Raw genomic sequence first — 17,092 nt, 5'->3', positions numbered from 1 at the left:
CAGTTATAAGTGTTCCTGTACCAATCTTAAAGTGTCTTGTTTTAATCTCAGCAGCCTCTAACACTGATTCTGAAAGAAAATTAACTCTTCAGAGGGGGGATTTCCTGCAGTCCGTGCACCGCGGTCCCTCTGGGTTGCATCCAAGAGAGGTGAGCTGCGCTCCATTGTGACGGCCTTATAGGCTCTCGCGGCACAATGGAAAATGATTTTCCAACATAATTTTACCATGCAAGGGATCCCGTGGAGAGTTCTATTTCCCGGATATGAACTAGAAATTGCTGTAATTTTTTGAATTCTTTTTAATTTGCAGTTAAATGAAATATGACAACTGCAAGAGGAATAACAACTATGTAGGTATCCAAGGCCAACACGTTGGGTCGTCGCTTGTGTGAAGCATAAAACCAAGGAAAACCTCTTTAAACAAACCAAGTTTTTCTGCAAAAATTACCGTTGGAAAATCAAAAGGGTCATAAATACATTTTTTAAAAATAAGTAAATAAATATGTTTTAGGAAAGGAATTTTTAAAAAATATAATTTTCATAGACTGAAAATCCCTGAGGGAAAACATAAAGCATAAAGAAGCACTCAGTACAGGCAAAAGTGAATTTCACCTCTTATTTTGCTAGGTTACTTAAAATATAAACACTAGGTAATAAAAATGTAAAATTTTTAAAAACTGAAATAAAATGTAATAATGACAATAACCCTACTTTCTAATGACGGCCATGTCTAATATCTATTGGGTGCTTACCATGTCCCAAGCACTGTGCTAAGTTCTTTTTTTTTTTTTTTTTTTTTGAGACAGAGTCTCACTCTGTTGCCCGGGCTAGAGTGAGTGCCGTGGCATTAGCCTAGCTCACAGCAACCTCAAACTCCTGGGCTCAAGTGATCCTACTGCCTCAGCCTCCCGAGTAGCTGGGACTACAGGCATGCGCCACCATGCCCGGCTAATTTTTTCTATATATATATTTTAGTTGGCCATATAATTTCTTTCTATTTTTAGTAGAGACGGGGTCTCGCTCTTGCTCAGGCTGGTCTCGAACTCCTGACCTCGAGCTATCCACCCGCCTCAGCCTCCCAGAGTGCTAGGATTACAGGCGTGAGCCACCGCGCCCGGCCCTAAGTTCTTTATATCACCGGATGGACTTGTTTTTGCCTGTCCAGTATTCATTCCCCCTGCTGGTGATGGCACCCCCTGTGTCCTTCCCCAATCCATGTGATCCTGATGAGCTAACCCACCACAGCTGCCCCGTCCCCCAACTGACCCCAAGCTGGACAGTTAGAGAACTCCACTCCTCTGGCCTCAGCAGCTAGTTCAGGGATGGCTCCCGGTCCTGCAAAGCCAATCAAGTTTCATGAATAAAGGTTTGGAGTTCAAAGTATACCCTCATTTAAAGATGTAAAAACCTGGGACTCTACAGCCATCTGTTTCCCTGTCATTGATAGAAAATTGGTCTGAAAATGGAGCCAAAACACCAAAGCTGCTGAAAGGTAGTGAGAGAAACTTCATTAGAGCCCCCTGGAGCACAGGAAGCACTTGAATGCACTACCAGGGGCCTGAGGAAAGTCTGTGGGCCAATACCATCCCCCCAGTACTCAAGCTTGCCACCCAGGGGTCTGGAAATCACCCAGCCAAGTCCACCACCATTGGCACCTGATCACTCCTGGTAGGGTGTGAGGTCAGGCTGACCCAACGTGCTGATAACATCACAGCTGGCACCCACCCACATGAACCACCAGCAAGCCAGGGGACTGGCCCACCCAACATGCCACAGCCACTGCCAACACCAGCAGGGACCACTTGGATTCCAGTGGGTTGCTCCACCATTGTTACTCATTGCCCATATCATGCCAGCTACCCAGGGGCCCAAGAATCTGCCCACGTGCCCAGCTCACTGCTGCTACTACCAGCATTCAAGCAAGCCACCTAGAAGCCCAAGAATCAGCCCTCCTGACCCACTAACACTGGTGCCAGCATAAGCCACTCTGGGGCCCAAGAACAGGCATTCTCAGCCCACTGATGCCACCACCAGAACCCAAAGACTGGCCCACCTGGCATCCAAGTCCCCAGTAAAACTTCACCACAGCCTCCGCTAATAACCACACCCTAACCCAATGAGGAAATCATAGATACCACTGATGTGATTTACAACCAAAGAAATCATACACAGATCACACTATTGCAGGCACCGAAAATCAAAGCCTATCCAAAAAAACAACATATATACATCTTTAAGGAAAAGTCCTCCCCTACAAAAGCAATGTCAAAAAACTGGAAGAAGTGACGCAGCACAGATTTCAACATGAGGACTTAATCTAAAAGGTATGTTATCTTACAAAGTAGGAGCAGTCATCTGATAGTCAAATCAAAAATACTAAAAGAAACATGGAAAATCCAAAGCAATGTTCCCCAAAGTAGGAAAAGTACATGTAATGAAAATGATCGGTGGGACCCAGACAGAGTATCACAAGTTCCCTCATCACAAGAGAAGGAGGCTAAGATTCAGAGCGAAAGTCTCCTGGTCATTTTTCAAAGATGCAAAGGTCAGGGATCCTGAGTAATAGTAGGACTCAACCACAAAATGTAAACTAATTATGCCTATAGTTAGTTATGAGATTGGGGATGAAAATAAAAAACGAGGAGCACTTTCGATAATCCCAAAACAAAGAGACACCATGGTCACTACTACACTATGAAATCAGGTTCTTCAAAACTTTCAAATATTTGATCTAGAAGAATACACACCAAACTGTTATTGGTGATTACACCTGGGTTGTGGGATTGTGGGAGATTTTTACTTGTTAAGTTTTATATTTCGGTACTACTTGAAGTTCTAACAATGAGTACACTTAGAAACAGAAAGTACATTTTGGCCGGGTGTGGTGGCTCAGGCCTCTAATCCTAGCACTCTGGGAAGCCAAGGCAGGAGAATTGCTTGAGGTCAGGAGTTTGAGACCAGCTTGAGCAAGAGCGAGACCCCATCTCTACTAAAAATAGAAAAAAAAATTAGCTGGGCATCGACATGCACCTGTAGTCCCAGCTACTTGAGAGGCTGAGACAGGAGGATTGCTTGAGCCCAGGAGTTGGAGGTTGCAATGAACTATCATGACACCACTGCACTCTACCTGGGCAACAGAATAAGACCCTGTTTAAAAAAAAAAAAAAAAAAAAGTCTGGATGGAAGATGGATAAGGGAGAAGGTCAGACTAGAAGCAGGAAGACCAGTTAGGAAGCTAATGCTGAAGTCCCTTAATAAGAGGTATAGCTCACTTTAATAAAACACATAGCAGTCTGGACCATAGTTAATACTATTAATAGTTTTCTCTATGTGGTAAGATTTTAAGAGATTTTAATTTTTATTTATCTGAATATTCTATTACACAATGATCATGTGTAGCTTGAATAATTTTTTTAAGTTCAAAGTCAATTTCATATTGCTTCAGTGAGTCAGAATTAGAGACCCCCAATAAGCTTCCAAACAACTTACCTAGCCTGTACAACTGCAATGTGAACTCAATGTGAAACAAAACACAGTGCTTTCTAAAGGCTGAAATTCAACACCTTAATGAAATCAACACAAGTCTTTTGCCTCTAAGAGGTACATTCAGGAGCCTAGGAACTGGGATCATAGAAATCTGGCTTGATCCCTACCACCAATGTGATCTTAAAAGACTCCTTTCCAATGTCTGAGCCTCATCATTGTTATCCATTTCATTCATGTAACAAAGTGATCATTTCTATAACAATTACTGAGCGCTTCCTATGTGCCAGGTACTTTTCAAGACACTGAAGATATAAAAGTGAACTAAACAAGAGCTCATAGTCTAATGGGGAGAAAAGACAATGAATAGGTAAATCTACTATTCAAACATGGTAAAAAAAAAATTCTACATAAAGCTAAAGAGGAAATATATAGGCAGTAGAGAAAGATGGAATTTTAAATAAAGTAGTCAGGAAAAGCCCACCATGGGAGCAACATTTGAGCAACAATTTATATTTGTAAAAGAAGAAAATACCTACTTCATAAGGTTGCTACAAGCCTTGTTAACGCAGCATGGGCCTCACCTGCAAGCTTGTTAAGACTGCTCAAGTTCCATTCCAGACCTACAGAATCAGAATTTGTACTTTAACAAGGTCTCCAGGTGATTTGTAAGCATATCAAACTTTGAGAAGCATTGATTAAAAGGATTAAATGTTTGTGAATGTCTATACCAAGGCTGGCATATGACACTCAGTTGATTCAGTAATTCTTGGTTTTCTTTCCCTTGACGTGACCCTTAAAACTTTCTAATTATAATAAAGAATAAAGATAACATTGAGCATCTCTCTTTCTAATTTTGAATAATGAGTATATCCTGGCATTACTGCCTCGTGGATCTACCAGAAAAACTGAAAAGAAAACCAAGTTGTAGACAGAAGACACAGATATATGCACACGCAGACATATTAAAACTGCTCACTCTATTAAAGTCATTCTTTCCTTGGTAGTCAGATCCCAGGCTAGTCTTTGATGACGTTTTTTCACAATCCACAGGTAAGAACGACGCGGAGATTGTATGTGTCCCCTGACCTTTAGAGATCAGGCGTCTACCTTAAAAGGATAAGAAGCCAAACTGTTGAGGAAATTCCTCTGGTAATATAGGGAAGGTAAAAGCTGTTTAAAGACATGACAAGCAATAAGTAAATAATTCAAGGTGCTACAGTATTGTTTTTGTTTACAGAAACATCAACTTAAAATGAGACAGGATATAAACCTGTATGAATTTTAATGTAACCTGCCTCCTTCTCCAAATAAGTTTAAGCCCTTGTTTCCTACATTTTCCCTTTTAGTCTTCCTTTTTCTCTTTCCTAGCTAAATATCACAACATACTTCCTTGTTGCCTTCCATTTTTTCTTCAACCCTTATGTAAATTTTGATTTGAAAAGCAACCTCTATGATCTGACCCTGGGCACAAATCTCCCTCCCCTAGCGGCCCTAGTTACACAGTAAAGTAAAGACAGGTGGAAACCTGCAGGTTGCCACTTTATCTGCAAAGTGTCCACAGTAACGATAGAGGAGAAATGCCTCCGACGGTGACAACGATGAGATAAATTGCCAAATCTACATTAAAACCATGCTATAATGTCAGCGACTTCAAGTTCCTCTAAGAAATCCTGGAGGATTTTGACTTGAAGCAAAGGTGAACATGTTCTGGGTGGTAGAAATATAAATTTACTATTTACTTATTTCTAAGCATTTTTTCTATATTCTTCAAAAGGGGGTGTGAGTGAGCTAGGAAGGAACTGAAGGGAAAAGCCGCTGCAGGTGACAGTACAGGTCCAATACCAGGAGGTCAAGCTTTATCGGCCGCCAGTGTCCCTTTGGCTTTAAAGTCCAGAGAAACGCGAGGGAGGGGACCGCGGGCGGCCCCGCCCTCCTCCGGAGCTTTCCCCTTCTCAAGATGGCGTCCATGGCGACAGTCTGGGCACGCCGCGCAAGGCACTCTGGGAGCGGAAGAAGGAGGCCGCGCGGCTGCTGTTGAACCGGAAAAGGAGGCGCTGGGCCTGGAGGAGCCGCTGCCGGTATTTGCGGGTCGCGGGGAGCCAGGCCTGGCGGGCAGGGTGTGTCGCGATGCCAGAGCTGGCGGTGCAGAAGGTGGTGGTCCACCCCCTGGTGCTGCTCAGTGTGGTGGATCATTTCAACCGGTGAGCGGGCGGCGCTGGGTGACCTAGCCGGGCTGGCGGTGCGGCCGCTGCTGAGTCACTGGCACGCTGGGGATGGCGCGGTGGCCGCGGGCGAGCTGGGGACGCAGATGGGGCGGCGGGCGGCTCTGACTGTCGACGGGCCCAGACCAACCTCGGCTTACGAAGCCGAAGTCACCCCGGCATCACGCCCCTGCCCCAGCCGCCGCTCTGGGGTCTGGGCTCTCTGTCCGTTTTACCAAGATCTGGATGATGCCAGGGTGTGGGGGGCAAGTTCCAGTTGGCCTTGACCCCCGCCCCCAGGTCGGTGCCCATCTGTCACTTCGTCTGCCCCCTTTCGCCGAGAAAACTGCGTCTCGTAGGTAGGGACTTCAAACTCGCGCTTCTGTGCCCTCTGAAGGCTGTCACCGAAATTCTGATCTCACCGCTCCTAAGCGCTTCCTGAATGGGCCGAGGTTTCAACCTGTGAAAGTGTCTACGTGAGAATCTAGTTTGACGATAGCTTAAAATGTAGATGAGGTGTCAGTTTTTCTTTTAAAAACGAGACCATTTGGAGATTCTGGCGTTAATGATTCACAGGTCAGCAAACTTCAGAGGACACCCAGTAAGTTCGTTGTTTGAGGGTGTACATCCGCCACCCCTTGCTTGTTTTGGAGCTGTTCATCCTGCTAGACCTGTTGCACGTGTTCATAAGTTTTATGAGGTTATTACTTGAACTGGCAAATGGGGGAAGAGCAGTTGGGAGCATCTGCGGTAAAGTTACAGTTGCTAAGTATCCATTCTCCCGCAACTTGCTTTGTACAGCTAATTCATCCAGAGTCAGAAAAGGACCGTCAGTCTGCCGGGATATGTGGCTTTTCTACTGTACAGTAATCACTGTTTTTTTCCCGTGGGATACTACCGGTGCTGATGGGCAGGCACCGTTTCAGTTGTATTCAGGCACTTGTTAAGAGCTCTAGCTGCTGTGTCAGGTAAATGCAGGGTTTTAAAAAACACAAATGGACTTTTGTAGACCAAAAGAAAAGCCCATGAGTGTGGAAGTTTCCTTGGAAGTGTGGAAACTCAATTCTTAATGTGTGTTAAACTCATTCCCCCCCCCCAAAAAAAAAAATTTCACAGCCCCAAGTAATACAGAATCACCAACTCTTTTTGATCCAAACCCCAAATTTAGTAAGCATTTATAGATTTGCCAACTATATGTCAAGAAAAATATTACAGTTAAACCAGTGTGAAAGTAGCAACTTTTGAGGAAATGTAGTTTCCTATGTAGTGTGGCTTTTGTCTTTCCTTAGCATAGAATTGTATTGTTTTCGTGTCTCACGTTTGCGAGTGGTTGAGGCATTCTTGAAGACCAATGAAATGAGAGTATGTAAGCAAAACACTTTGTAAACTCCTTAGGAGAAAACAACTGGGGGGATTTGCAATGCAGATAGAAATTCTAAAGTAAAATCTTGCTCATTCAGTCCTCCATTGTGTGTGATGAGTCACCAGCTAGTCTCTGGCTTCTAATAAGCCACCCAGAAAGGCCACAAACCGCACACACATGCCTCTGGGTCAGAATTACTTTCTGAGCCTCTAGACTTCACAAAGAATAAATTACATCTAGTGGGGCTTTTAGACGTTGAGCATATATTCCAGAGAAGAATTGGCAACCCAGAAGCCAGGCCATAAAACTGGTTCTACTCTAGCATCTTTATCCCTGAAAAGATTTGAGGATGGAGACAGTTTAAAGGAGAAAGAAGAGCTGCAAAGAAAAGGTTAAATGTGATAGCATAACTTAAATGTGCTTTCACAAGTAGTATGAAATCCTAAGATCTGGGAAGTTTTTGTTTTCTTCATTTTAAATTTCTATAAAGTTTGAAGTTTTTCCAGGAATGTGTTACTTTGCAGTCAGTGGTAAGTAAAAACTACCAGTGTGCACTAGTACAAAGTTCACGAATTATCCTTTGCATTAAGAACTAACATAACCCTATTGTTAAATATATTTGTTCAGGGAGATTAGTTCCCGGGTAAACTAAATTGTATCTACGCCATTGATGTTTCCCATTAAGTATGTAACTGTTGAGTTTATATTTCAACGCCTATCCAAGACTGATCATCTGTTTTCTCATTCAGAATCGGCAAGGTCGGAAATCAGAAGCGCGTTGTTGGTGTGCTTTTGGGGTCATGGCAAAAGAAAGTACTTGATGTATCCAACAGTTTTGCAGGTAAAAGACACAAATTTTACATTTTTCTGAGCATGGTTAAAATAAACATTTGTTACCATTTTTTAGTACAACCCAGAGATTCTATTTCAGAGTTGCTGAAGTACAGAAGAGAGAGCTTACAGGCTATACACTAGACCAGACAGCAAATATTGTAAACCTGCAGGCCATGTGGTCTCCGTTGCAACTGCTCGTCTCTGCTGTTGTAGTACAAAAGCAGCTATAGACAGTAGGTAAACCAATGAGTGTGGCTATATCCCAGTACAACTTTATAAAAACAGGCAATTTATCAACTCCTGCACTAAACTATTTACGGTTGTGGGTAAGCAAGGGGAGAGATGGGGAACTTTGCCCTTTTACTGCATATCATGAATCTTTACAAGAACGTATCCGTGTATTACTTTTATGATTAAAGCAACAACAAGGAAATAATTGCTGGCATGACCTCTCGACTATGGGTCACTAACTCCCGTGTCTGAAGGGACCAGCCAGTAGTGTCATTTGCCAAATGGGAAATTATTAGGAAGTGGCGGGGCTTTTAGAGAACTGAAGAGCATGGTTCTTTATAAAGCAGGCAGCCCCTGTCTCCCTACAGCCAGTAGTTGCCAGGTCTTCCATTTTTTTTAAGGGAAGCTAGAAGTCTGGATTTTTATTTAAACTCTTCCAGTTCTGGAGAGCAGCTCAGAAAAAATTTTAGGCCAGGCATGGTGGCTCACCTAAATCCTAACACTGTGGGAGGCTGAGGCAGGGGAGGATTGCTTGAGGCCAGGAGTTCAAGACCACCGTGAGCAAGAGTGAGAGCCCTGTCTCTATTAACAAAGATAGAAAACTTAGTCCCAGCTACTCGGGAGGCTGAGGCTAGAGGATCACTTCAGCCCAGAAGTTTGAGATTACAGTGAGCTATGATGATGCCACTGTACTCTAGCCTGGGTAACAAAGCAAGACTTTGTCTCCAAAAAAAAAAAAAAAAAAATTTTTTTTTTAATGCCATTCTGGATAAATCAAACATGTGAGTCAGCTCTGGCCTGGGGTTCTACTTGTGACCTACTTTCTAGTGATTTCTATTGAGAACCCTAAACTAAATCTTATATATATTTTTTCTCTTTAGTACCTTTTGATGAAGATGACAAAGATGATTCTGTATGGTTTTTAGACCATGATTACTTGGAAAACATGTATGGAATGTTCAAGAAGGTCAATGGTATGTCTTGATTTTCTTAGAAGATGTTAGAGCATGGCATTGTGTGTGCGTGTATATTTTCTTTTTTTATAACTATTCCCTGTAACGTCAAAGGCTCTTTCACTTATCTAGACTTAAGTAAGACTAGTGGTAGTAGAGGAGTGAGTATCTCTCTGTCACTGGTATTGTTTTCATTTTATTTTACTTCACCAGCAACATTGCTTTAGAAATGTTTATTCCCACAACAGTTGCTGTTTATGTGACATGAACTTGCATTTGTTTACGTATTGCCTTAGAATTATTCTCTAGTTGTTTCCTGTATGACTAGTTTCCTAAACTAGTCTGGGATATAGCTGTCTCTGGATCTCCCATACTGCTTATCTTCTGAGAATTCTGTTTTTGAATTTTAGATGTTGTAAGTATGTCAAGGTTTAAAATAGATGTCTGCAGTTTTCAAAAAGATAGAGGACATAACCACTGATGTTTTTATCCTGTTTGAGGGAATTTTGTAAATCTTCATGAAACCCTTAAAACCCACTAATTTTTTTCCTTCCCAGCCAGAGAAAGAATCGTTGGGTGGTACCACACAGGCCCTAAACTACACAAGAATGACATCGCCATCAATGAACTCATGAAAAGATACTGTCCCAACTCAGTGAGTGCTCTCTGTTTTTAAAGCTCTTGGATGATATTCTTTGCCAGCCAACTCAAGCAAGCGCATCCTAGGAAGCATTTGGGTAGCGAATCAGTTCACTGCTTTTTCTTCATGAACTTGTGTCAGTTTGTAGTGTTCTATGAAGTGTAGCATAACCTAATGTGTTTGGTAAATAAGAGTTAACACCTGCTAAGTACCAGGTGTGTGAATTATCTCAAGGAATCTCTGGGTAACTACGTATCCTCTTTACAAATGGGAAAACTAAGGTTCGGAATGGTTAGCGGGTCTGGTACGTGGTGGGACTGGGGTTGAGATTTTGGCTCTCTTGACTCTGATGTCCCTGTGCTTAGTAACCACAGTCTCTTGCCCCTCAGCTTGTTAAAGGGAAGGACCAAAGAACAGAGCACATGATAAGACAATTTGAAGTATAAACTCATTTTTGCTAAACATTCTGGCTGGTTTCTAATTGAATGAATGAAATTGTTAGAAGAATGGCTGAAATTGCCAGGTGCGAGGTGGTTTGCTAAGATGGGTTTCTCCGCCAGGTATTGGTCATTATCGATGTGAAGCCGAAGGACCTGGGGCTGCCCACAGAAGCGTATATTTCAGTGGAAGAAGTTCATGATGTAAGTCATCTTGCTGTGAGCCTACGACATGAGATTTGCTACTTGGTGATTTTTTTTCCCTTTTCAAGTCAACAAATCCCTTATCTCTCTGTAACAAAGAGAAGGTTTGGTTGACCTTAAATTTTTTTCCCTTTGAGTTTTTGAATCTCCAAATTTAGGAATAGAGGGACCGTAGAAATCTAAATTCCCCTTTTATAAATGAAATTAAGTATTGAATACTAAAGTATTCAAACAATTGTCCAGAGATGTTCACAGCAAAGGAGATGCAGCACCTGCTGAGCTGGGTCTGACTCTAGTGCTGTGTCCACTGTGGAGCCTCCTCTGTGCCCGTGTGCTTTTCTCCTTGGAGATCTCCCGCCCCCATAGACTAGATCATAGGTTTTCAAATAGAATAAGTGAGGGCCACCAAGAGTTAGATGGCAGGACCTATCTGTGTGATCATTTGACACCAAAATGCTCAGCTCTACACCATCCAGTACCTGCTGTGTGGTTCATTAGGTTGTGCTTTGAGTATAAAAGTGAAGAGCTACCAGAATGTAGCTTTTCTGTTTCCAGGAAAATTGAACTAAAGTTGTAGATAGGACTTGCTGTACAAATGTATACGTGGGCCAGGCGTGGTGGCTCACACCTGTAATCCTAGCACTCTGGGAAGCCCAGGCAGGAGGATTACTTGAGGTCAGGAGTTCGAGACCAGCCTGAGCAAGAGCAAGACCATCTCTACCAAAAGTAGAAAAATTAGCCAGGCATGGTGGCATGCACTTGTAGTCCCAGCTCTCAGGAGGCTGAGGCAGGAGGATTGCTTGAGCCCAGGAGTTTGAGGTTGCAGTGAGCTATGTATGACATCACTGCACTCTACCTGGGGCAACAGAGCAAGCCTATCTCACACACACACACAAAAAAAAAAGGATATATGTGTGTATGTTTTCTAATGAGCACAAAATATTTAGAAAAGGATTTTGAGGTTGCTCATACACACACGCCCCAATGAAACAGGATTTGTTTTAGTAAGGGGATAAAGGAGACATCAGAGTCATGTTATAAGATGAAACTAGAGAAGAGTTAATGCCCAAAAAGGCTTGCCATGAAATCCTACAGGATTGTTGCAGACTCTGGCCATCCTGGCATCCAAAGCAAAGAGGAGAATGCCTCTTGCAGGATTCACACTGTCCTAAATAAAATAACAATAGCTAACTTTTATAGCAATTAGTGTAAGTTAAATGACTTGCCCACGGTCCTGCAGCTCCCGTATTTGGTACACAGCAGAGCCTGACTTTGAACCCAGGCAGTCTAGCTACAGAGCCTGTTGCTCTCACCATCATTCTGTCCTGCCTGGGAGACATCTTTACAGCCTTTACAGGAGATGTGCAGCCTCTTCTGGCACCGGGTCTGAGAAAAGTGTCTCCCAAGTCCCATCAGGAAGTCACTAGGTGATGCAGGGGACCATATCCCCAGCAGATCCTTTGATCATGTGGACCACCAGAAAGCCAGTTACTCTGTTTGCATTGTTTTGGTTCTTTGTTATCATTCGATCCAAGGAACAAATACATACAAACAACCTCATGATAATGCCCCAGCAGACATCACTGAATGTCACCACAGTACTTTTAGCTGTGTAGGCTAAACTTTCAAAGCAAGCCTTACTTGCCTTTTCCATGGAAAAGTCTCAATAATGCACCCATGAAATGAGCTAAGACAGAAGGCTCCAAACGTGAAAAGGAACCCATGCCAGTCTGGTTCACTTTTTTTTTTTTTTTTTGAGACAGAGTCTCACTCTGTTGCCCAGGCTAGAGTGAGTGCCGTGGCGTCAGCCTAGCTCACAACAACCTCAAACTCCTGGGCTCAAGCGATCCTACTGCCTCAGCCTCCCGAGTAGCTGGGACTACAGGCATGTACCACCATGCCAGGCTAATTTTTCCTATATTTATATATATGTTTTAGTTGGCCAGCTAATTTCTTTCTATTTTTAGTAGAGACAGGGTCTCGCTCTTGCTCAGGCTGGTCTCGAACTCCTGACCTCGAGTGATCCACCCGCCTCGGCCTCCCAGAGTGTTAGGATTACAGGCGTGAGCCACCGCGCCCGGCCTGGTTCACTTTGTTTTAAGTAAATAACTATAGTTAAGCCTCCTCTCCCAGGACGGAACTCCAACCTCGAAAACATTTGAACACGTGACCAGTGAAATTGGAGCAGAGGAAGCTGAGGAAGTTGGTGTCGAACACTTGTTACGGTGAGACCTTAGCACAGCATTGTAATCATTCGCTGCCCGAGAGGCTGCATGGTGTAAGGAAACCTATATCAGGAGTATGGGAACCTGGGTTCTGGTCCTGCCCGTCCACTAACGATTCTGAACAAATCACAGTCCCTTTCTGAAACTTTGTTTTCTTGTCTGTAAATTGAGGTGGTTGAACTAGGTCATCACCGGTGTATCTTGAGTTACAATTTATGACTGTGGGTAACCCATCTTGTTCAGAAACTATAATGTCAACTGTGACAGGAACAGATGTGTGACATAGATGCAGCCTGCACACTCCACTGGGTGTGATTTCCAACGAGTGTGGCCCACTGTCTGCAGAAAATCTTCATCTTGGGATGGGTTTTGTTTTAACATCCTGTATCTGGCCAAGTGTGGTGGCACATGCATGTAATCCCAGCACTTTGGGAGGCCAAGGCAGGAGGATCGCTTGAGGCCAAGAGTTTGAGACCAGCCCGGGCAACATAGCAAGACCCCGTTTCAATCAGTCAGTATCCTATATCTATAAAACCCTTACTTCAAAAGGTCATAGTTTTTATCAACTGATGAGTAATTTCCAGTTTTAAAAATCACAACTGATTAAAGCTAGGATCAAAACATCCTAGAGACAGAGGTGGAGAAAATGCCATCCTTTCTAGGAACAGGGAAGTCGAGGTAGAAAGCTTCATAACACAGGGTTACCCAGAAAGTGATTGGCAGATCTGAACTGTTGGCCCAGGCAGTCTTTGCTTTTAAGTGAAAATGGCTTCATTTTAGCTGTTATAATCATCTTTTGAAAAATGCCCTCTGGTGAGAAAGATAAAATATGTGCCCCAAGTGTAAACAAAATTAAAGCAATTTATACCCAAATCTTTAGCAAATGGAGAAGTAACATTTTTCTTTTGAAAACTTCCCCCCCCGACAAAGCTGGGTGTTTTTTTAGGATGGGAGAACTCACCTGCTAATCTGGTGGCCTCATGCTCTTTCCTGCCCTTCTTGTGGGTTCTTACAGAGACATCAAAGACACTACAGTGGGCACTCTTTCCCAGCGGATCACAAACCAGGTGCATGGTTTGAAGGGACTGAACTCCAAGCTCCTGGACATCAGGAGCTACCTGGATAAAGTAGCCACAGGCAAGCTGCCCATCAACCACCAGATCATCTACCAGCTGCAGGACGTCTTCAACCTGCTGCCCGACGTCAGCCTGCAGGAGTTCGTCAAGGCCTTTTACCTGAAGACCAACGACCAGATGGTGGTGGTGTACTTGGCCTCGCTGATCCGCTCCGTAGTGGCCCTGCACAACCTCATCAACAACAAGATCGCCAACCGGGATGCAGAGAAGAAGGAAGGGCAGGAAAAGGAAGAGAGCAAAAAGGATAGAAAAGATGACAAAGAGAAAGATAAAGATAAGGAAAAGAGTGACGTGAAGAAAGAAGAGAAAAAGGAGAAAAAGTAAAACGTGTAGCTTTTTTTAATCTGTAAATTAAAATCTTATAAACTAAATCAGTGTGCTGCTAGAGGGTTCTTTTTCACTTTAAGTGCTTGTTACAAAGCTGTCCTGATGAGAGCTCTCTGCCTTCAGCCACCCTTGCTGTGGCATTACACGGAAGCGAATGGACGGAGGGACTGATCTCGAACCTGCACTGCAGCTTCGGCTGCTGGGAGTTGGGGATGTGTTAGCTCAGGCTCCAGGTGGTGTGAGAAAAATGAAGAGAAGTCAACATAACATTTTTGGTACTCTTCATTCTTTTACCTGTAAAACCAGGAGTTGAATTTTCCCCATCTTGAAAGACTCTTGGGATCTGGTTCTGGTAATTAACAAAATTGCTAAATGGAATGCATGAATTCCATACGTTCTCTGCCTCATAACAGTGTGAGGTCTGGCCCTTCTGAACTCCGTTGAGAATACCATACCGCATTTGGACCCGTAGCTCTGGCATTCTCAGGGCTTGGGATCCAGCTCCATATATTGTTTACCTTCAAAGACACAATTAAATGGCTTGGTTTTTACATCTGTGTTCTAGTCGTTTTTGACTTTGGGAGTAGTGATCCATTGTTTTCAGAAGCAACCAAGACTGCTTCAATGAAACTGCCTTAAGGAATTCTTTTAGTATCTTATGAAAGAGAGGATTTCATTCCTTCAAATGAAACAGGCAGACTGCTATAGTGAGAAGTGTTCTCCACTGAGCCCAGAAGACCTGGGTTCTAGCTTGTGCTTCAGCATCCTCATCAGTACAGCAGTAGGTTGCAGTCATTTCTAGAGAGTTTTTCAAAAGAGCCACATTCATTTACCACTGCAGCAGGTCTTAAGCACATCAGACCACAAGGTTAACAGGTGTGGTACTAAGAGTGGATCAAAGTTTCTCCAAAATAAAGGGCACAGGACTCCTAAAGGAGCAAACTAAATAAGGTGCCAGACACAGTGGCTCACGCCTGCAATCCTAGCACTTTGGGAGGCCGGAGGCAGGAAGATCACTTGAGGCCAGGAGTTTGGGACCAGCCATGGCAATAGTGAGACCCCTTCTATAAAAAATTTTAAAAATTAGACAGCCCGGTGGTGGGCACACACTTGTAGTCCCAGCTACTCGGGAGGCTGAGGCGGGAGGATCCCTTGAGCCTAGGAGTTTGAGGTTGCAGTGAGCTATGAATGTGCCACTGCACTCTAGCCTGGGTGAGAGTGAAACCCTGTTTCAAATATAATAAGGTACATAATCACTGGACATACAGTGGTCACGTGGATATTAGTTCCCTTTCTTGAGCAGAAAGAAGCTCCTTAAGAGTTCTTTAATGTATTCTATGGGTTATCGATGTTCAAAGATTTAAGAATTCAATAAAATGGCACAAAAGGTCAGTTGAATCTCAGAAACCACCTCATGAGGTTATGACGCCTCAAAGTGAACAGAAGCATTGATTTTTAGTCTATAGACCTGCCAAAGAGGTAGGTGGTAGAAATTTGGGAGTGGATTTGGGTTGAGTATCCCTGATCTGAAATGCTTGTGACCAGAAATATTTTGGATTTTGGAATATTTACCTTATACTTAATTAATGGCTAAGCACCCCTTATCCAAAGGGTCCAGTGAGCATTTCCTTTGAGCATCATGCGGTGCTCAAAATGTTTCAGATTTTGGAGCATTTCTAATTCTCAGATCAGGGATAGTCAACCTGGAGTAAGGTGTAAAACAGCTCTTACTCCACATTCATGGACACTTGCTCCCCTCGGGGTTACGATTCTGAGATAAAAAGAGATGGTAAAGGAAAAACTGCAGGGAACAAAGTCTTACTTTTTCAGCAGTGCGAAGTCAGATGGTTGTATCTAACTGCACAAAACATTTGAAATACATAGTTTAAAACTGAAGATATGTCCAAAAGCCCAGGAGCGTTGAAGAAGCTTTTGAGATTTGGGTGCCATGTTTAGAATAGGCTGCTGTGGGACAGGGGACCTGGACCATTACCCCTCACCAGGGAATGGACAAGAGGAAAACAGGTCTGAGGGAGGAAGCCGGCCTGCGATGGTCCTGAGGCTGCAGGCAGGGGGATGTGGAGAGGTATCCTAAGGAGTCAGTCCTGTATCTAAGGCTTGAGGGCGAGTGCACACCTGAATTGAGACCACACAGGATTCGGGTCTGCCTTTAACAGCATCATTTGGACCTAAAAGGCTTCCGCAGGGTCCCGTGAAATAGCACGATGCCACGGGCTTGTAAGTTTGTCACAGTTTGATGAATTGGAATGTTTACTGAGCATCTAAGAACATGGGAGTTCCCAGGCCTTGTTATATTTAATGGTTTGAGCCATGTAGGGGCAAACTTGACTTCTACCTTCCTAATAGGGTCTTCAATTCCTACTCCTAAAGAAAATAGCTAGTAGCCTGCAGAGTCATTTAGGCACATTTTTTAAGGCAAAACTGCTGCCATCATGTGTAAGGGGGTAGCCTAGAGGGACTGCTGTTGAAGTCTTGCTTATACTAATAGCAGCTGGCTGCACTGCAAAACCCACGGCCCACGCCTAAAATGAAGCCTAACATTTGCGTAGTCTGGCAGTCAGGACATGAGGTTTCTAAGTAACTTTTTTTGAAAATACTGAAGAAGTATCCTAGTCCCAAGCCTGCATCTCATCTCCACAGCTGTAACCATTGGCTTCACTTCATTTCCTGACACCTTCTAGAATGTCTCGTTACTGGGCTCAGACGGACCCTGTTATACACGTTACAGAGAGGATGGTATTTACTCCTTACTGGCTTTCTGTTTGAAAACATCTGATATATCCCTCAACTGATGGGTTAGTTATCCTTAATGAAAACATATAACCTGTTAGAATTGGAACAAGAGCTTTGGACCAACCAACTAAATGCTCTTTAATTTTGCTCAGACGGTCAATCACTAAAGGGACAAAACAGAAGTCATCTTTACTGAGGGGCTGCCGTATTACCTCTCCATGAGCTAGATGCAAAGCAAACCTTTCAAGGAGGAACTAGAGACCCAGAATTTTACTCCTATTTCTGGAGGACCCTTCAGCTA

General features: G+C 43.4%; 1 protein-coding gene across 1 annotated transcript; it reads left to right on the top strand.

Moving 5' to 3' along the window:
- Positions 1-5,544: 5,544 nt before the first annotated feature.
- Positions 5,545-14,588, top strand: PSMD7 (proteasome 26S subunit, non-ATPase 7). Its single transcript, XM_069497825.1, has 7 exons — positions 5,545-5,687; positions 7,800-7,891; positions 8,997-9,089; positions 9,626-9,723; positions 10,269-10,349; positions 12,483-12,574; positions 13,590-14,588. The coding sequence occupies exons 1-7, from the start codon at positions 5,614-5,616 to the stop codon at positions 14,032-14,034; spliced, it is 975 nt and encodes a 324-aa protein (XP_069353926.1). The 5' UTR covers positions 5,545-5,613; the 3' UTR covers positions 14,035-14,588.
- Positions 14,589-17,092: the final 2,504 nt, after the last annotated feature.

The sequence above is a fragment of the Eulemur rufifrons genome, chromosome 23 (assembly GCF_041146395.1).
Source record: "Eulemur rufifrons isolate Redbay chromosome 23, OSU_ERuf_1, whole genome shotgun sequence".
Lineage (NCBI taxonomy): Eukaryota > Metazoa > Chordata > Mammalia > Primates > Lemuridae > Eulemur > Eulemur rufifrons.
This window is presented reverse-complemented; position numbering and strand designations above follow the sequence as displayed.

What these genes read in the sequence shown, in the direction of transcription:
- PSMD7 (XM_069497825.1), top strand. Translation starts at nt 5,614, where the DNA reads ATGCCAGAGCTGGCGGTGCAGAAGGTGGTGGTCCACCCCCTGGTGCTG. An exon ending in AATGTTCAAGAAGGTCAATG is followed by an intron (nt 9,090 to 9,625) that starts GTATGTCTTGAT and finishes TTTCCTTCCCAG; the next exon opens with CCAGAGAAAGAATCGTTGGG. An exon ending in AAAGATACTGTCCCAACTCA is followed by an intron (nt 9,724 to 10,268) that starts GTGAGTGCTCTC and finishes TTTCTCCGCCAG; the next exon opens with GTATTGGTCATTATCGATGT.